Source organism: Bos taurus, chromosome 17, assembly GCF_002263795.3.
Source record: "Bos taurus isolate L1 Dominette 01449 registration number 42190680 breed Hereford chromosome 17, ARS-UCD2.0, whole genome shotgun sequence".
Lineage (NCBI taxonomy): Eukaryota > Metazoa > Chordata > Mammalia > Artiodactyla > Bovidae > Bos > Bos taurus.
This window is the reverse complement of record NC_037344.1, coordinates 70,623,195-70,641,110: the sequence shown is the minus strand read 5'-3', so window position 1 is coordinate 70,641,110 and position 17,916 is coordinate 70,623,195. Positions and strand designations below refer to the sequence as shown.

General features: G+C 42.3%; 1 protein-coding gene and 1 non-coding gene across 2 annotated transcripts in view; both read left to right on the top strand.

Moving 5' to 3' along the window:
- Positions 1-13,423, top strand: part of SLC5A4 (solute carrier family 5 member 4) — a 28,303-nt gene extending 14,880 nt beyond the window's left edge. The window contains exons 9-15 of the mRNA NM_001205942.2: positions 681-816; positions 4,139-4,246; positions 6,344-6,494; positions 9,171-9,339; positions 11,758-11,973; positions 12,751-12,853; positions 13,209-13,423. Coding sequence (NP_001192871.1) covers positions 681-816; positions 4,139-4,246; positions 6,344-6,494; positions 9,171-9,339; positions 11,758-11,973; positions 12,751-12,853; positions 13,209-13,423 — 1,098 coding nt within the window. The remainder of the gene's footprint in view (positions 1-680; positions 817-4,138; positions 4,247-6,343; positions 6,495-9,170; positions 9,340-11,757; positions 11,974-12,750; positions 12,854-13,208) is intronic.
- On the top strand, positions 6,554-6,626 carry TRNAG-CCC (transfer RNA glycine (anticodon CCC)). Its single transcript has one exon. It is a non-coding gene; the product is annotated as a tRNA-Gly (tRNA).
- Positions 13,424-17,916: the final 4,493 nt, after the last annotated feature.

Here is a 17,916-nt window from a genome sequence, read left to right as displayed (position 1 = left end):
GGATAATTGCCTAACAACAGTTGAGAGAAACCAATGAGTATGAGACTTATTTAGTCACATACTTAGTAGAATATCAAAGACTTCCCAGGTGACACAGTGGTAAACAGTCTGCCTTTCAATGCAGGAGACAGGTTCCATCCCTAGGTCAGGAAGATCCCCTGGAGTAGGAAATGGCAAGCTGCTCCAGGATTCTTGCCTGGAAAATTCCACCTGGTGGGCTACGGTCCATGAGGTCACGAAGAGTCAGACATGACTGAGGGGCTGCGAGCGTGCACACACACACACATCAAAGGCACAACTTGTGGCAAAAGTCAATAGTGACAGCTTTGTACCTGGAAAAGCACATGGCCCTTGTTGCAGTTTAGCCTGGGAGCTGTAAACATGTTTTAATAGTAGTGATAGGTACTGATTTAAATGTAACGAGTCTTACAAACATACCAAGTATTCAGGATGCCCTACAAGAGATAACCCTATTTAGAGATGAAAAAACTGAGACTCACAGAAGTCAAATATTCATGTAAGAGGAGCAAGGATTCAAGTTCCAATTTTACTCGGAAGCCCATTATTTTGCACTATCATGACTCTCCTTTTCACTATAACATTAATTCTGAAGAGAGGCACTCCCCTTCATTGAAGTCACCCTCCGGTTTTCTCGTGACTACGTCATGTTTCCCTGGCAGGTCATTGTGCAGCGCTGCCTGTCAGGCAAGGACATGTCCCACGTGAAGGCCGCCTGCATCATGTGTGGGTACCTGAAGCTGCTGCCCATGTTCCTCATGGTGATGCCAGGGATGATCAGCCGCATCCTGTTCACAGGTGAGTCTTGAATCCATAGATCCTTTTTTTTTTTTTTTTATTACACGTGAATTCTGAGTAGTGGTTTCAAGATAGATAAAAACTTCGATAAACTAGAAAACCCATTACATACGTCAGTAAAAGCAGAATCCCAAGTGGCGAGAACAGCCTGTGCAGAGGCTTAGGAGCAGGAAATGTTGGCACACTTGACATTCTGTTCTCTTATTTCTTTTGCACTGTACGCCTGTCTCCTTGCAGACATTTGAGCTTGCGAGCCTGTTTTCATGAGTGGCTTGGATTTAAGCTAGTCTAGAAGATAATGCAGGAGGATGAGATAAACTGGAAAATGTGAGCTGAGTGAGCTGTGATGGTTGAGTCCAAGACATCTTTGACTGAGAAAGTCTTCAAGATTCACTGTCACTTCTTGGTCCTTCCAAGATGGTTGGAGACTGGACTGGGCTTTGGAATTGGGTTGTATGGGTACTTTAACTGTTGAGCCAGCTGAAAGTAGATGCTAATGTTAAAAATCTTCCTTAAAAAGTCAACTCTTCCTTTATTACGAAGGGTACAGGAAATACATTCAGCTAAGCAAGGCGTCTGGTTCTAGTGGGGCAATCCATCAGATAACACTGAATCCACATCGTATTTTCTCAACTGGGCATCAGTTTATTTAGCTAAAATCTTGTTACAAAGAAAATCACCTTTTTTCCCCCCAAATGATCCATTTTATTGTAAATATCTCCTTATAGGTATTGCTTGTGCTTCAATTCCCACTCTCCTTTATTTTTTTGTCTTAAATTTTTTTAATGATGTTTATTTCAAGACTACTGTTTCCTTGGGGGTGTGGTGTCATGTTAAAATGATTCCCCTACACAGCAAGTTAGAATGTTTCTTTGTTCTTCTTGCTGCAACATTATAGTGCTGTTGAAAATATCCAACAAGTAAAGAATGGTCAAAGAAATTACTATATCCCTCTTCATAGAAAATTGCACACAAGGGGCTGAAGACTATCTCAAAAGTCAGGAAAATGCTGAAGTTATTATGTTAAATGTAAAAAGCAGATTACAAAATATTACCTCAACAATTACCATAGCAATGCAAATATATGTATATATATATACATATATATATGTATATATATCTCTAATACAATATATATGTATATATATCTCTAATACATATATATATGTATATATATCTCTAATCCTTTCCTTGGTGGAAAAGGATTAGAGAAGACTATTGAAAAAAACGAAAGAAGTTAAAGTGCTAAGGTATTAGCATTCAGGGTGGGTTTTGTTTTGTTTTGTTTTACTTTACAATATTGTATTGGTTTTGCCATACATCAACATGCATCCACCACAGGTGTACACGTGTTCCCCATCCTGAACCCCCCTCCCTCCCCATACCATCCCTCTGGGTCATCCCAGTGCACCAGCCCCAGGCTTCCTGTATCCTGCATCGAACCTGGACTGGCGATTCGTTTCTTATATGATATTATACATGTTTTAATGCCATTCTCCCAAATCATCCCCCCCCTCTCCCACAGAGTCCAAAAGACTGTTCTATACATCTGGATCTCTTTTGCTGTCTCACATACAGAGTTGTCATTACCATCTTTCTAAATTCCATATATATGCGTTAGTATACTGTATTGGTGTTTTTCTTTCTGGCTTACTTCACTCTGTATAACAGGCTCCAGTTTCACCCACCTCATTAGAACTGATTCAAATGTATTCTTTTTAATGGCTGAGTAATACTCCATTGTGTATATGTACCACAGCTTTCTTATCCATTTGTCTGCTGATGGACATCTAAGTTGCTTCCATGTCCTGGCTATTATAAACAGTGCTGCGATGAATATTGGGGTACACGTGTCTCTTTCAATTCTGGTTTCCTCGGCATGTATGGCCAGCAGTGGGATTGCTGGGTTGTATGGCAGTTCTATTTCCAGTTTTTTAAGGAATCTCCACACTGTTCTCCATAGTGGCTGTACTAGTTTGCATTCCCACCAACAGTGTAAGAGGGTTCCCTTTTCTCCACACCCTCTCCAGCATTTATTGCTTGTAGACTTTTGGATCGCAGCCATCCTGACTGGCGTGAAATGGTACCTCATAGTGGCTTTGATTTGCATTTCTCTGATAATGAGTGATGTTGAGCATCTTTTCATGTGTTTGTTAGCCATCTGTATGTCTTCTTTGGAGAAATGTCTATTTAGTTCTTTGGCCCATTTTTTGATTGGGTCGTTTATTTTTCTGGAATTGAGCTGCAGGAGTTGCTTGTATATTTCTGAGATTAGTTGTTTGTCAGTTGCTTCCTTTGCTATTATTTTCTCCCATTCTGAAGGCTGTCTTTTCACGTTGCTTATAGTTTCTTTTGTTGTGCAGAAGCTTTTAATTTTAAATAGATCCCATTTGTTTATTTTTGCTTTTATTTCCAATATTCTGGGAGGTGGGTCATAGAGGATCCTGCTGTGATGTATGTCAGAGAGTGTTTTGTCTATGTTCTCCTCTGGGGGTTTTATAGTTTCTGGTCTTATGTTTAGATGTTTAATCCATTTTGAGTTTATTTTTGTGTATGGTGTTAGAAAGTGTTCTAGTTTCATTCTTTTACAAGTGGTTGACCAGTTTTCCCAGCACCACTTGTTAAAGAGATTGTCTTTTCTCCATTGTATATTCTTACCTCCTTTGTCAAAGAAAAGGTGTCCATAGGTGCATGGATTTATCTCTGAGCTTTCTGTTTTGTTCCATTGATCTATGGGTGGGTTTTTTTTTAATCAAGTTTTGCTGTCTGTTGTCATTGTTTAAGGGAAAAAAAAAAGATATTGTGCAAACGCCACGGTGAAGTAAGATATCATCCCACACGGGGCAGGCACTCCAACAACCAGCACAGGTGATGCTTCTTCTTAGACACAGGTGGTAAAAGACCGGGCTAAGTGGTCAGACAAGGCTAACTTCCCGGGTGATGTGGTGGGGGTGGGGTGCTGGGGGTGGGAGTAGGGGTGCGGTTGGCTTTGTCTCTGCAGTTCTGTGCTCCTCAGAGCAGTTGCACTCTCGCAGCTTTGTTGGAGGATGGAGCAGCTCCCTCTGTTTGCTGTACTGCTCGCACCCAGCCACATCCCCAAGAAGAGCCCTGCCCCTTAGGTCAGTGCAGAGGGAAGCTATAGGCATGAGACACTTAGGAGGTCGTATTCTGGGCAAAAAGGGAGCAGGTTCAGAGTGCGGAGTTCAAAGTTGAATCTCTAATTTCCATGCATGGAAATTCGTCTCTATGTCCAATGGTTGTAGATCTTACCTGTTTGACCCCACTCACTGAACCCACTTTTCTGAATCCGCCCCCCGCTCAGAGAAGGTGGCCTGTGTTGTACCTTCGGAATGTGTGAAGCACTGTGGAGTTAAAGTTGGCTGCTCCAACTATGCTTACCCAATGCTGGTGATGGAACTGATGCCCAATGGTAAGAAAACATCCATGCTCAGATGACTGGATGGAGAAAATGTGACGCTCAGTAGAGATAGATGGATGGATGAATGAGAGAGAGAGAGAGAGAGAGAGAGAGCTGTTGATAAGTGAACAGTATTCAGCTGTAGGGCTTCCCCAACAGATCAATGGTAAAGAATCTGCCTGCAGTGCGGACGCCACAAGTTTCCCTGGGTTGGGAAGATCCCATGAAGGAGGAAATGGCAACCCACTCCAGTTCTTTCCTGGAGAATCCCGTAGACAGAGGAGCCTGGCAGACTACAGTCCATAGGGTCACAAAGACTCAGACACCTCTGAGCAATTGAGCAATGCATACATGCTGCTGCTGCTGCTGCTAAGTCGTTTCAGTCGTGTCCGACCCCACAGACGGCAGCCCACCAGGCTCCCCCATCCCTGGGATTCTCCAGGCGAGAACACTGGAGTGGGTTGCCATTTCCTTCTGCATTCAGCCTTAAAAAAAAGAAGGAAATCCTGCCACTTGCAACAACATAGATGAAGCTGGAGGACATTATGCTGAGTGAAACAAGTCAAGCACCTGAAGACAAATACTGCATGACATCACTTATATGTGGAATCTAAAGAAATCAAACTCCAAGAAGCAGAGAGTAGAGGGTGATCATCAGCGGCTAGGGTGGAGAGGGGCAGTCATGGGAAGATGTTGATCACAAAGGGTATAAACTTTCTGTTATAAGATGAATAAGTTCTAGAGACCTAATGTATATATATTAACTATATATATATACACACACATATATGTATATATATTAACTATAGTTAATAATAATATATTACTAATACTTAAAACTAAGAGAATAGATCTCAAGTATAATCATCACAAAACCAGAATATGGTAACCATGTGACTGATGGATATGTTAATTAGCCTGACTGTGGTAACCATGTCACATCAAGTTGTACACCTTAATACTACAATTGATATCTATCAATCATACCTTGATAAATCTTTGTGCTGGGACTGCCTCAGAGGCCAGGTCTGTAGATGGGCCATAAGAAAGGGTTATGGCATAATCCTTAATCATTCTTACTTCCATTAATTCCGTTGTTTTCATCGAACCTCTCTTGAACACCTTCCATAGGCTACCAGCCCTGTTCTTGGCCTGGGGAATACAGAAATTAACCAGATATAATTCTTATTAGAAGAATTCTTACTCCTCTGAATTCAAAACTATCAAGGCAATCAGGGGCATTTAAAAGATTGATTTATCAATAAAAGAGTTTCATAGCAATAAACTTAGAAGTTCAGAGGACTAGAGGTTAAATATTCATTCTGCTTTCTTTACAGCAGTGGTACCCAAATAATATACCTCAATCTATTTAATTTGCAACTGTTTATTGAGTGCCTACTATGTGCCAGACACTGCCTGGTGCTCAGCAAACATCAGTGAAGTAGGCACAAAATCCCCTATTAAAATTCACATTCCAGTTTGGTGAGATAAAAAACAAACCACACATTATGTGAAATAAGAAAGTTATTAGGATACTGGATGGTGAGCAGGGTAAGGGGCTCAGTAGTGAGCAGGCGATCCTGTGCCTTAGGTTCATTGAAGGTTGGCTGACACTTTTGCGACCTTTCTCCTCCCCGACCCACATGAGCATTGTCAAGAGGAAGGGAGCAGGACCCGCAGGTGACCCCATCCACCCTCTTTCACACTTTGGGAAGCCTACATGGCATTACTAATAAGCAGAGGGAACTGAAGGGTAAAGTTGCCACAATTTTTCAAAACTCTGCTTTGCCCACCAAAGATGTCTTCAAGAGAACCTCCCACCAGGCTTTTCCCTCTCCGGTTCCCTAACCTTCAGGAAGCCAAGAATTCCTCCCCAAAGAAAGGTGGCAGAACCCGGTTTCCTGCCTTTCAAATGGTCTCTAAGTTTATATATACAACCAAAATTATATGCTGGACTATTATCAAGGCACCAGGAAACGTGCAGGAAGTGCCATATGATAATCCATGTCGACAGGCACACCAGTCAGTGACTATTCCAGGCTTGGCAAGGTCCTCGTAGACCATGGTGTCCAGCTCCTAACCCGTGGCTGCGCCCTCTCCCGGCCCCAGGACTGCGAGGCCTGATGATGTCGGTCATGCTGGCCTCTCTCATGAGCTCCCTGACGTCCATCTTCAACAGCGCCAGTGCCCTCTTCACCATCGATCTGTACACCAAGATCCGGAAGAGAGCATCTGAGAAAGAGCTCCTCATAGCTGGACGGTGAGACACTCCTGGTTTCTGTCTAAAATTTCTCTGCCAAAAAAGCAGACATAGGGACTTCCCTGGTGGTCTAGTGGCTAAGACTTTGCACTCCCGATGCAGGGGGCCTGGGTTCGATCCCTGGTTGGGGAACTAAGACTGGGTACAACCAAATAAATAAGTATTTTTAAAAAGAAAGAAAGAAAAAGGCAGATAAATGAGCTAGAACCTCCTCAACTTTGGGTTCAGGAAACTAACCATAGCATTCTAGAGTATGAGGAAGAGACCTTTATGCTTAGTCGCTAAGCTGTGTCCGACTCCTTTGAAACCCCATGGACTGTAGCCCTCCAGGCTCCTCCATCCATGGGATTTCCCTGGCAAGAATACTGGAGTGGGTTGCCATTTCCTACTCCAGATGATCTTCTGACCCAGGGATCTAACCCTTGTCTGCTGTGTCTCCTGCATTGGCAGACAGATTTGGAAGAGACGTTAGAGGACATTTAATTCAACTTCATCCTTCTAGCTACAAAACTGGGGGCCACATTTTAAGTGAAATAGTTGCTTTGTCCAGACTTTCAAATGCCTCTGTTTCTTATTTCTTCCTCTCCTCACACCATCTCCCAACCACATCATCATGATACTCCTTCCATGCTTTCCTGGGGGTGCACATGTCCCACTTACTCTGATAGACTAAATGCACTGTCTCTAGAAGCTTCCATGTGTATTAAACCATCCACACACTACTACAGAGGAGTTTATCAACTACATTCATTAAGAAATGAGGTATTAAGAGAAACTGCCCACCTGTCTAAACAGTCATGCGTTATTGAATACAGTTACAGTTGCTTTAGTAAATTAAGTGCCTAGAGGCGAAAATTCCAAGGGCTCACTTGTCCAGATCTTGACTCTGGACAAAGGACAGGAAGAAAAATAAGACACCTGTGCTTTCGTGGTGGGGACAGTGTCGGACTAGAATTCAGCAGGTCCCGAGAGGCAGCGGTCACACTAAGAGGTATGTAGTCTTAGGCATCATTCTACATTAAGTCCCAATGATCAGTTAATGAGCTTTTCTTTTTATCTCTCTTATTAAATGTCTACTACATCTCAGAATACAAATATGAAAAAAGGATATATATATGACAAGCAGTTTCCTGCTTTGTGGGATTTATGCCCTTGTGAGAAAGGCAAACAATAAATGTACTTTATACCTGGCTTCCCAGGTGGCTCAGTGGTAAAGAATCCACCTGCCAATGAAGGAGACACAAGGGACACGAGTTCGACCCCTGGGTCGGGAAGATCCTCTGGAGGAGGAAATGGAAACCACTCCAGTATTCTTGCCTGGGAAGCCTCATGGACAGAGGAGCCTGATGGGCTACAGTTCTTGAGGATGCAAAGAGTCAGACATGACTGAGCGTGTCTGTGCACACACACACACACTCACACACATTGTATACCTGATAACAAAAAATGTTAGATAGACAAGCAAAACAGGATTAAAGACTGGTGGCTACTGAAGACGGGTGCTCAGGGAGTCCTCCCTTGAGGGCGTAACGTTTGAGCACAACCCTGAAGGAAGTAGAGGAGTGAGTCCCATGGCTCAGTGTGGACAGAACAGTCAGTGCTGCGTGCTTTCAAGAGTCATATGTCATGCGTGTGAGGACCACAGGGGTGAGGCTGGCACATGAGGAGCAGCTGGGAGGGAGATAGGAAGCACAGTCAGAGAGGTAAAGGGAGGTAAGGGCACACAGGGCCGTTTAAGCCGTAACAAGACTTTGGATTTCATTCCACGTATGTTAGAAATCAGTCAAAGATAAGAGCAAGGGAGGTGTGTGGTTTGCTTTCCAATGAAGATAACAACTAGGATAGCGGGTGTTATCTGCTGAATTTATACTGTGTTCCAGGCGCCGTGCTCAGACTTGCCATGGTTTATCACATTTACTTATTGCAAAGTTGCAGAGGTTTTGTAAAGATTAAATGAGACGCTTGTGCCTCAGTCTCCTGCCCAGACGCTTGCCCCTCTCGTCTCTCAATCTTCAGGTCTCTATTCCAGGTGAGCACAGGGCAGTGATAACCTTCTACAGAAAGTCCAGTAAACTGCTCTTATTTGTTTACTTATACAACAAGCATAACTGGAGTTTAGAAGAGTGAATCAGCCATGATCCCCGGACCCCAGGAGCCTCTAGTAGGTTTTTACTGTTTATTAATATTTTAGCCGACTTTTTCTACCTGTCAAAGTACTCAAGTAGCAAAATGCACAAATCAGCATTTCTGGCCACTTCAGTCCACATATCTGTTTTAATTCCCACCTATACAAACCGACTTAGTTTCTCTCAAGCTACGATAAAAGACCACCATGGGAGTCTGCTTTCTTTATCTGCAAATAATTGCTTCTTAATAGAAATAGTGTGCTGTCGTTTCAACTGACATATCACATAAACCACAGTACAGATTAATCAATTGCTGACATTTGAGTATTTAATCTCATTGTTGAAGATATTATGACTAATTATAGATAAGCAATTGCTTTATTAGAATTTTACTAACAGACAATCACTAGGCACAGTGTGGCTCCATGTGAGGTCAAGGAGCTTGATTTTATTTGGAAAGTCAATGAATGGCCTCAGAATGAATTAAAACATAATGCAAGCACCAATAAGGCTTTTGTTTAATATTGAAATCATCCTATTTTCTTCCCAGGTTATTTATCATTCTCTTAATTGCCATCAGCATTGTGTGGGTGCCTCTAGTACAGGTTGCTCAAAATGGACAACTGTTCCATTACATAGAATCTATTTCTAGCTACCTCGGGCCTCCAATTGCAGCTGTCTTCCTGCTTGCCATCTTTTGTAAAAGAGTCAACGAACAGGTAAGTGAAGATCGGGAAACTTCTCCCCTGCTGGAGTGAGAAAAAGGTATTTCATTCACTGGTCGAAAAATGCGTTCTTCCCACCCTATTTATACAATTCAAGGCCCCTCTCAATTTCAACTGTGGTCAGCTACAATTCCTAATTCTAACTAGAGTGTATAGAAGCATGGTGCACACTCAGAGTACAGTCTTTATATTTCTTACAAAATAGTATCTTACATCCTCGTCACAGAGCTGAGGAACACAAGGTCTGGAGTAAGACCACCAGGGTCCAGTCCTGGCTCTACCACTGAGTATCACTGTGATCTTAATCAGACCATTTGACTCTGTAAAATTAAGACAATCACAGTGCCTACCTTAAAAGACTGATGTAAGAAAATTTAAAAGATGTTTAAAACATGAAGTACTTGGAAAAAAATCTACTACATTCATAAATATTTTTAAAATGTTTATGTTATGATGTATGTAATTGATTATTAGGGGCCTTGAACATTTAATTGCTTTTTTGTTCCCAGGTATTAGCCTTATTATAATAATTTTCAGATGAGGAACAGATGCAGAGAGATTAATATGTATGTTCTTTCCATATGTTACTTAACGTTAGTAAGTGGGATCTTGAGATACAGACTAAGGTCTTCCTCCATCTTAAGCTCACAGTCTTAATCCGTATGTAATACTGTTTTTCCTGAATATAACATCTTGATCGGGCTTCTCTAGTGGCTCAGTGGAAAAGAATCCACCTGCAATGCAGGAGATGTGGGTTCGATCTCTGGATTGGAAAGATCCCCTGGAGAAGAAAATGGCAATCCACCCCAGTATTCTTGCTTGAGAAATCCCATGCACAGAGGAGCCTGGCGAGCTATAGTCCATGGGGTTGCAAAAGGGTCAGACACAACTTAGCAACTAAACAACAAATTGTTGATCAGGGGAACAGGGATACATGTTTCTACTCCCACCAACTTCACAGATAAAATAAATGCTTTTAATTGTCAAAAGTTTAATAAAGTTGTCAAACTATCTAATATCAATTCTTTAAATTGTATAACCTAAGGCATGAAAGAGATGGGAATACCAGACCACCTGACCTGCCTCTTGAGAAACCTCTATGCAGGTCAGGAAGCAACAGTTAGAACTGGACATGGAACAACAGACTGGTTCCAAATAGGAAAAGGAGTACATCAAGGCTGCATATTGTCACCCTGCTTATTTAACTTCTATGCAGAGTACATCATGAGAAACACTGGACTGGAAGAAACACAAACTGGAATCAAGATTGCCTGGAGAAATATCAATAACCTCAGATATGCAGATGACACCACCCTTATTGCAGAAAGTGAAGAGGAACTCAAAAGCCTCTTGATGAAAGTGAAAGTGGAGAGTGAAAAAGTTGGCTTAAAGCTCAACATTCAGAAAATGAAGATCATGGCATCCAGTCCCATCACTTCATGGGAAATAGATGGGGAAACAGTGGAAACAGGGTCAGACTTTATTTTGGGGGGCTCCAAAATCACTGCAGATGGTGACTGCAGCCATGAAATTAAAAGACACTTACTCCTTGGAAGGAAAGTTATGACCAACCTAGATAGTATATTCAAAAGCAGAGACATTACTTTGCCAACAAAGGTCCATCTAGTCAAGGCTATGGTTTTTCCAGTGGTCATGTATGGATGTGAGAGTTGGACTGTGAAGAAGGCTGATCGCCAAAGAATTGATGCTTTTGAACTGTGGTGTTGGAGAAGACTCTTGAGAGTCCCTTGGACTGCAAGGAGATCCAACCAGTCCATTCTGAAGGAGATCAGCCCTGGGATTTCTTTGGAGGGAATGATGCTGAAGCTGAAACTCCAGTACTTTGGCCACCTCATGCGAAGAGTTGACTCATTGGAAAAGACTCTGATGCTGGGAGGGATTGGGGGCAGGAGGAGAAGGGGACGACAGAGGATGAGATGGCTGGATGGCATCACTGACTCGATGGACGTGGGTCTGGGTGAACTCCGGGAGTTGATGATGGACAGGGAGGCCTGGCGTGCTGCGATTCACGGGGTCGAAAAGAGTCGGACACGACTGAGCGACTGAACTGAACTGAAGGCATAGTTATGTTTATTCACCAAAATGTCACAAGTTTTAACATATATATATATTTATAAAGTCAAACACAAAGAAAACTTGAGTTTTTGTCAGGGTAGGCAGTAGTGTCCTGGAGTTGGAGAACCAACAGTGGAATGATCTTTCAGAACCACAGAGAGCAACAGCCCACTGGGAATGCAGGTGTTTCATTTTCCCCCTTCTTTGACGACCTTGTGGTCAAGGTGAGCCATTTGTTGGTTCTTAGTGGAGAAAACAGGATGATAATTATGACTTTCTTGAATGAGTGTGTTGTCTTTTCTAAATACACAAATTTTACTCTTGTTTCTTTCTCAGGGAGCCTTCTGGGGTCTGATTGTTGGATTTGTGATTGGCCTCATCCGTATGATCGCAGAGTTTGTCTATGGAACGGGGAGTTGTTTGGCCGCCAGTAACTGCCCCCAAGTCATCTGTGGCGTGCACTATCTGTACTTTGCCCTCATTCTCTTTTTTGTTTCCATACTGATCACCCTGGGAATTTCCCTGTTAACAAAACCCATTCCTGATGTACATGTGAGTAATGAGTAATAGATATGCTCATTTTCAAAGGATTCTTTGCCTTTTAAAGCTTCAACTCGTGTGTGAGTCCCATACAGTGGGACCTGGAAATAAGGGTTTTAAACATATTACTGATGATTTTTTAATAACTACCAGAAAACAGAAATATTATTAAAACCATAAATAACTTTATTTTTTAATTTTTTTTAATTTTATTTTTAAACTTTACATAATTGTATTAGTTTTGCCAAATATCAAAATGAATCCGCCACAGGTATACATGTGCTCCCCATCCTGAACCCTCCTCCCTCCTCCCTCCCCATACCATCCCTCTGGGTCGTCCCAGTGCACTAGCCCCAAGCATCCAGTATCGTGCATCGAACCTGGACTGGCATCTCGTTTCATACATGATATTATACATGTTTCAATGCCATTCTCCCAAATCTTCCCACCCTCTCCCTCTCCCATACAGTCCGTGACTGTTCTATACATCAGTGTCTCTTTTGCTGTCTTGTACACAGGGTTATTGTTACCATCTTTCTAAATTCCATATATATGCGTTAGTATACTGTATTGGTGTTTTTCCTTCTGGCTTACTTCACTCTGTATAATGCAGAAATAATTTTAAATGATAAATGTTTTTGTGGGTGAGAGTGGTGGAAGATCTCTTCTTTGTGGTCTGTAGTTTCCCAGGCTGTTTGATTTTTTTGCGCTGTACAATAAACCAATGTATCATTGCATTATTGTAAACACTTGCTATCACTAATATGTTTGTCTCTGGTCTCTGGTTAGCTGTATCGCCTGTGCTGGGCTCTTCGAAATAGTACAGAGGAACGAATTGATTTAGACACAGAAGAGGAAAGGCACGAAGAAGCCCATGATGGTGTTGACAGTGGTAATACCTGGTTTACATTTGGTTTTCGTATATAAACTCTATGTAACTGTCTTTGTTTCTTCTTTTTTTTTTTTAATGCCATGAAATTCAGCTTTGGAAAAAGCTCTTAAGTTTATGGCAAACTTAGACTTTAAAATCTTACCTTCCCAACAACCAAGACAGTTTGCTACATGTGAAGTCCATCCCTACATCCACTTGTCCGTCAGCCTGTCTGTCCATCCATCCACCATCTATCCTTGTGTGCCAGGGATTTCTGTAACACTCAGCAGCTATAATCTCCCTTTACAATCACCTGTACTCCATTGACAGGACTTGTATTTCCCGTGTTCTGTGATCATTTATTTCTTCATTTCAGATAATCCTGAGGAAACTCGTGGATGTCTCAGGAAGGCTTACGACTTGTTCTGCGGTTTGCAGAGGAAAGGCCCCAAACTGAGCGAAGAGGAGGAAGAAGCCCGGAAGAAGAAGCTGACAGACACGTCTGAGAAGCCCTTATGGAGGACAGTAGTGAACATCAACGCCATCATCCTCCTGGCAGTGGCAGTCTTTGTCCATGGCTACTTTGCCTGAACTCTGAGCTACTAGAGTATTTATTGAGCAAAGGATAAGTTTATTGATTTTTCAATTGTGTAACTTTTTTGTGTTGCAAAGGCAGATAAGCATTTTATCGCATGAGATGACCATACACCTGGATTTTAGCTTCTGTTGTTCCTTTGTGTCAATAAAGAGAAAGAAAGAGTTGATGAGTTGAAAGTCAGTGAGTTGACTCAAGGTGTACATAAACTGGAAGCGCTGGGTCTCAATTTTTTATAGCTCAACAGGCAGATTGCCCTAACTTACATTTACTTTCTGCAATTTCCAGAGGTTTCCACGTAGAAGGAATGCCTCTCCCAAGTCTGCCTCACGTAATAACCTCTTCATCTGTCAAAGTGAACTTCTCTTGTCTTCCCTGCATTGCTCTCAAGGATTTCAAAAATAGAAATATTTCCTAATAGTTAAGAGGAGATGAGTTGAAAATACCAGTTGTAAATATATTTGTGAATTTATTATTAGCTTATATCTCAAATAAAGCCACCCCCTACTAAATGTTAGCATATCAAGCCATTGATTTTTAGACTTCTTTTTTATTTTAATTTGGCCATGCCCTGTGGCTATAGGATCTTAGTTCCTCAACCAGGGATTAAACTTGAGCCCTGGCTGTGAAAGCGCTGAGTCCCAGCCACTGAACCACCAGAGAATTTGCATGATTTTTAGACTACTTTTTAAAATAGTTTGACTCTATTTTTATCGATTTTTAGGCTACTTTTTAAAAATAGTTCACATAATTCATCTATTTAAAGTGTACAATTAAGTTTATTTTAGAATAGTCAGAGTTGTGCAATAATTACCAAATCTAATTTTCTATATTAACATTAATTCATTATTTGCTTTGTTACCAGACTATGTCTTTCTCTGTATTTGTTTTATTTTGACATTGTGTGTTGTTCTGTGACTGACTTTTCAGTATAAAATTTATCTTGGAGCCCTTCACCTATTAGTACATATAGGTACCCCTCATTCTTTTTAGTAGCACATTATTCCATAAAATCATTTGCCATAATCTGACCATTTTTGTACTGAGAAACATTCACATTTGTTTCAATTACTTGGTATTATCTACAGTCTTTGACTAATATGTGCATGCTAAGTCACTTCAGTTGTGTTCAACTCTTTGTGACTGTAGCCTCCCAGGCTCCTTTGTCCATGGGAATTTTCAGGCAGGAATATTGGAGCGGGTTGGCATTTCCTCCTCCGGGGGTCTTCCCCCTGGTAACCATAGGATTGTATCTACATCTGTTTCTGTTTTGTAAATAAGTTCGTTTGTACCATTGTTTAAGATTCCACGTATGAGCAACATCACATGGTATTTGTTTCTTTCTGGCTTACTTCACTCAATTCGACAATCTCTAGGTCCATCCAGGTCAGTGCAAATGGCATTATTTTGTTTTTATTGGTGAGTAATATTCCACTGTATACATGCACCACACCTTCTTTATCCTTTCATCCATTATGGATATTTAGGTTGTCTCTTGTCCTGGCTACTGTAAATAGTGCTGCAATGAGCAGTGGGTTGCGTGTATCTTTTCAAATTACGGTTTTCTCTGGAGTGGGATGCCCTGGAGTGGGATTGCTGGATCATATGGTAGCTCTAGTTTTGGATTTTTGAGGAACCTTCATACTGTTCTCCATACACGCTATACCAGTTGACATTTCCATCAACAGTGTAGATAGGTTCCTTTTTCTCCACACCCTCTTCAGTATTTATTGTTTGCAGATTTTTTGATGATGGCCATTCTGACTGGTGTGAGGTGATGCCTTCACTGTAGTTTTGATTTGCATTTCCCTAATAATTAGTGATGTTGAGCTACTTTTCCTGTACTTTTGGCCACCTGAATGCCTCCTTTGGAGAAATATCTATTTAGATCTTCCACCCATTTTTTGATCAGCTTGTTTGATATTGAGCTGCATGAGCTGTTTGTATATTTTATTCGTTGTTTAATGGTGTACAAGTCCGTTTGTTGAGTGACTTTCCCAGACTATTGTAGCAATGCCCATATTCTTTATTGATGTGGCCATGGAAGTCTTTGTTCCTTAGCTTCTGTTCAGTTGTTTTGATAGATATTTCCTTGAATTCCAGGAGTTCTCCCAATTTTCCAGACTGACTGTTCTGAGGTCCTTCTTCAGCTCCTAACTAGGCTCGTACTGGATCTGACCAAGATGAAAGCTGAGGGTCTTCTCAGGCCTTTTCTAAGCATGTGTCTTACCCTGGTCTTTCTAAATATGGCTTTCTAAATTCCCCAGTATGTATAGTTGCTTTTGGATGTCTTAATTTCCCAATGACATTTCCCCAAGATTTTGCGTTAAGCAGTCTATGCTATACTTTCTATTTTTAGGCCATGCTGCATGGCACGTGTGATCTTAGTTCCCAGACCAAGGATGGAACCCACGCCCCTTGCCTTGGAAGCACGGAGTCTTAACCACTGGACCACCAGGGAACTCCCTGTTGTATGTTTTGAAATAACAGGCCTCTGCGGCTGTTTCGGAGAAGGCAATGGCACCCCACTCCAGTATTCTTGCCTGGAGAATGCCAGGGACGGGGGAGCCTGGTGGGCTGCCGTCTATTGGGTCGCACAGAGTCGGACACGATTGAAGCGACTTAGCAGCAGCAGCAGCGGCTGGTTCGTTTGGCTTGAGGACTTTTCAAGCCTTCTCGCTCTTGAGTCCAGTTAGGTGAAACAGAGCGCCACCTAGTGTCAGTCCGTCAGGTAGCCACCCAGGGAGGAAAGAACAGGCTTACACAGAAATGTGTGAACATGGTCTGCTCTGCCCTCTCTGGACGTAGGCAAGTGGTTCCACACTGGGAGCATGGGCTGCCCCTCTTCTGAGACTGGTGCCGCCTAATGACAGGTGCTGCTCTAAGACTGCCACCACAGAGAGAGAGGGTGAGGGAAAGGAGTAAGAGTACCACAGAGCCTTCCAACCATTCTGTAGTGACTTTTTCTTGCTTCCATGCTTGCTTGTTTGCTATCAACTTTTATAAACCACTTTCCAGAATTCTCACAAAACTGGTTCTGACGGTTTCTGTTCAATTTTCAATGTTTTTATTGGAGGATGAGAGCATGGAGTGGCCTCCTCCACCATACTGCAGATATCACCATTTTTTTTTTTAATGTGTATTTATTTATTTTTGGCTGTGCTGAGTCTTCGTTGCTGTAGGGGCTTTTCTCTAGTTGCACCAAGCGGGTGCTACTCTCTAATGGGCTTCTCATTGCGGTGGCTTCTCTTGTCATGGCGCACAAGTTCTGGGACGCCCGCGATTCAGAAATTGCGGCCTCTGGGCTCAATTGTTTCAGCTCCCCGGCCCTGGAGCCCGGGCTCAGTAGTTGTGGCTTAGTTGATCTGCGGCTTGTGCTTGTGGGATCTTCCCAGATCAGGGATCGAACCCATTTTTCCTGCTTTGGCAGGCAGATTCTTTACCACTGAGCCACCAGGGAAGCCCTAGACATCACCATTTTTAAAGCATTTATTTTCTAAACTTTATTACCTGGGGGTGGGGGGAGGCAGGGTGTCACACCAAATAGCACATGGGATCTTAGTTCCCACAACCCCTGCAGTCATAGTCTGAGGCACTGGGGAATTAGACTTAACCAAATGAATGAGTGGGAGAAGAGAACACAATTAAGCCTACAGCACAGGTAAAGTCAGTTCTGCATCTTATGGATTTCCAAGTCATAGTTTCCTGTGGAAACAATAATCTGAAGTGGATGTCATGCAGCAAAAGGAACTAGAATTACAAACTGAACACACAGAGCCTGAGGGTGAGAAAGGCAGGTGGGGCAGGGCCTTTGGATGGCAGAGTCACAGAGGTTTTCAACAAAGAGCGAAAGAAAAAGCATCGGGGGCTCCCAGGACACCAGCACCTTGACTCCTGGACTATCAGAAGATACAAGCCAAGCATCAGAATTCTAATTTGAATTTTTCCAATCTGAAATATCTAATGTTTAGTTTGGCCTTTGAGTGTGATTTGGGAATGCAGGTCCACACAAGGACCAGCTTCTCTCAAGCTGGGTGTGCCCTAGAACCAGACCGCATCACTACCTGTGTCCTAGGAGTCTTGGAAGAGCCCCCATAGAAGAGCAGAAGCTAATGTGACAGAAAAAAACTGGCTGAGGTACGGATGCAACGTGAAGCTCAGGGACTGAATAACACTCACCAGAACCCTCCAGAGCCAGTCAGACAATCCTGCCCCGTTAACCTCACGCACATCACCTTAATTCCATCCCCACCAAACCGTCAAGGCAATAGCATCTCATTCAAAACCTTGGTTCACCGAAATCCAATTTGGAGGTTAGAAGGAGTATTCTTGGGACTGGGTTGGGGGTGATGTTAAAAAACAATCTCTCTCCTCCAGCTAAGCACACGTGTGTTTTTCTTCCAAGGTTTGCTTTTGTGAAGCACAACACGCTGTAGCAGATACTTCAGGAAATGGTGATTTCAGTTCTAGTGAAAAGTGAGAGCTCTAA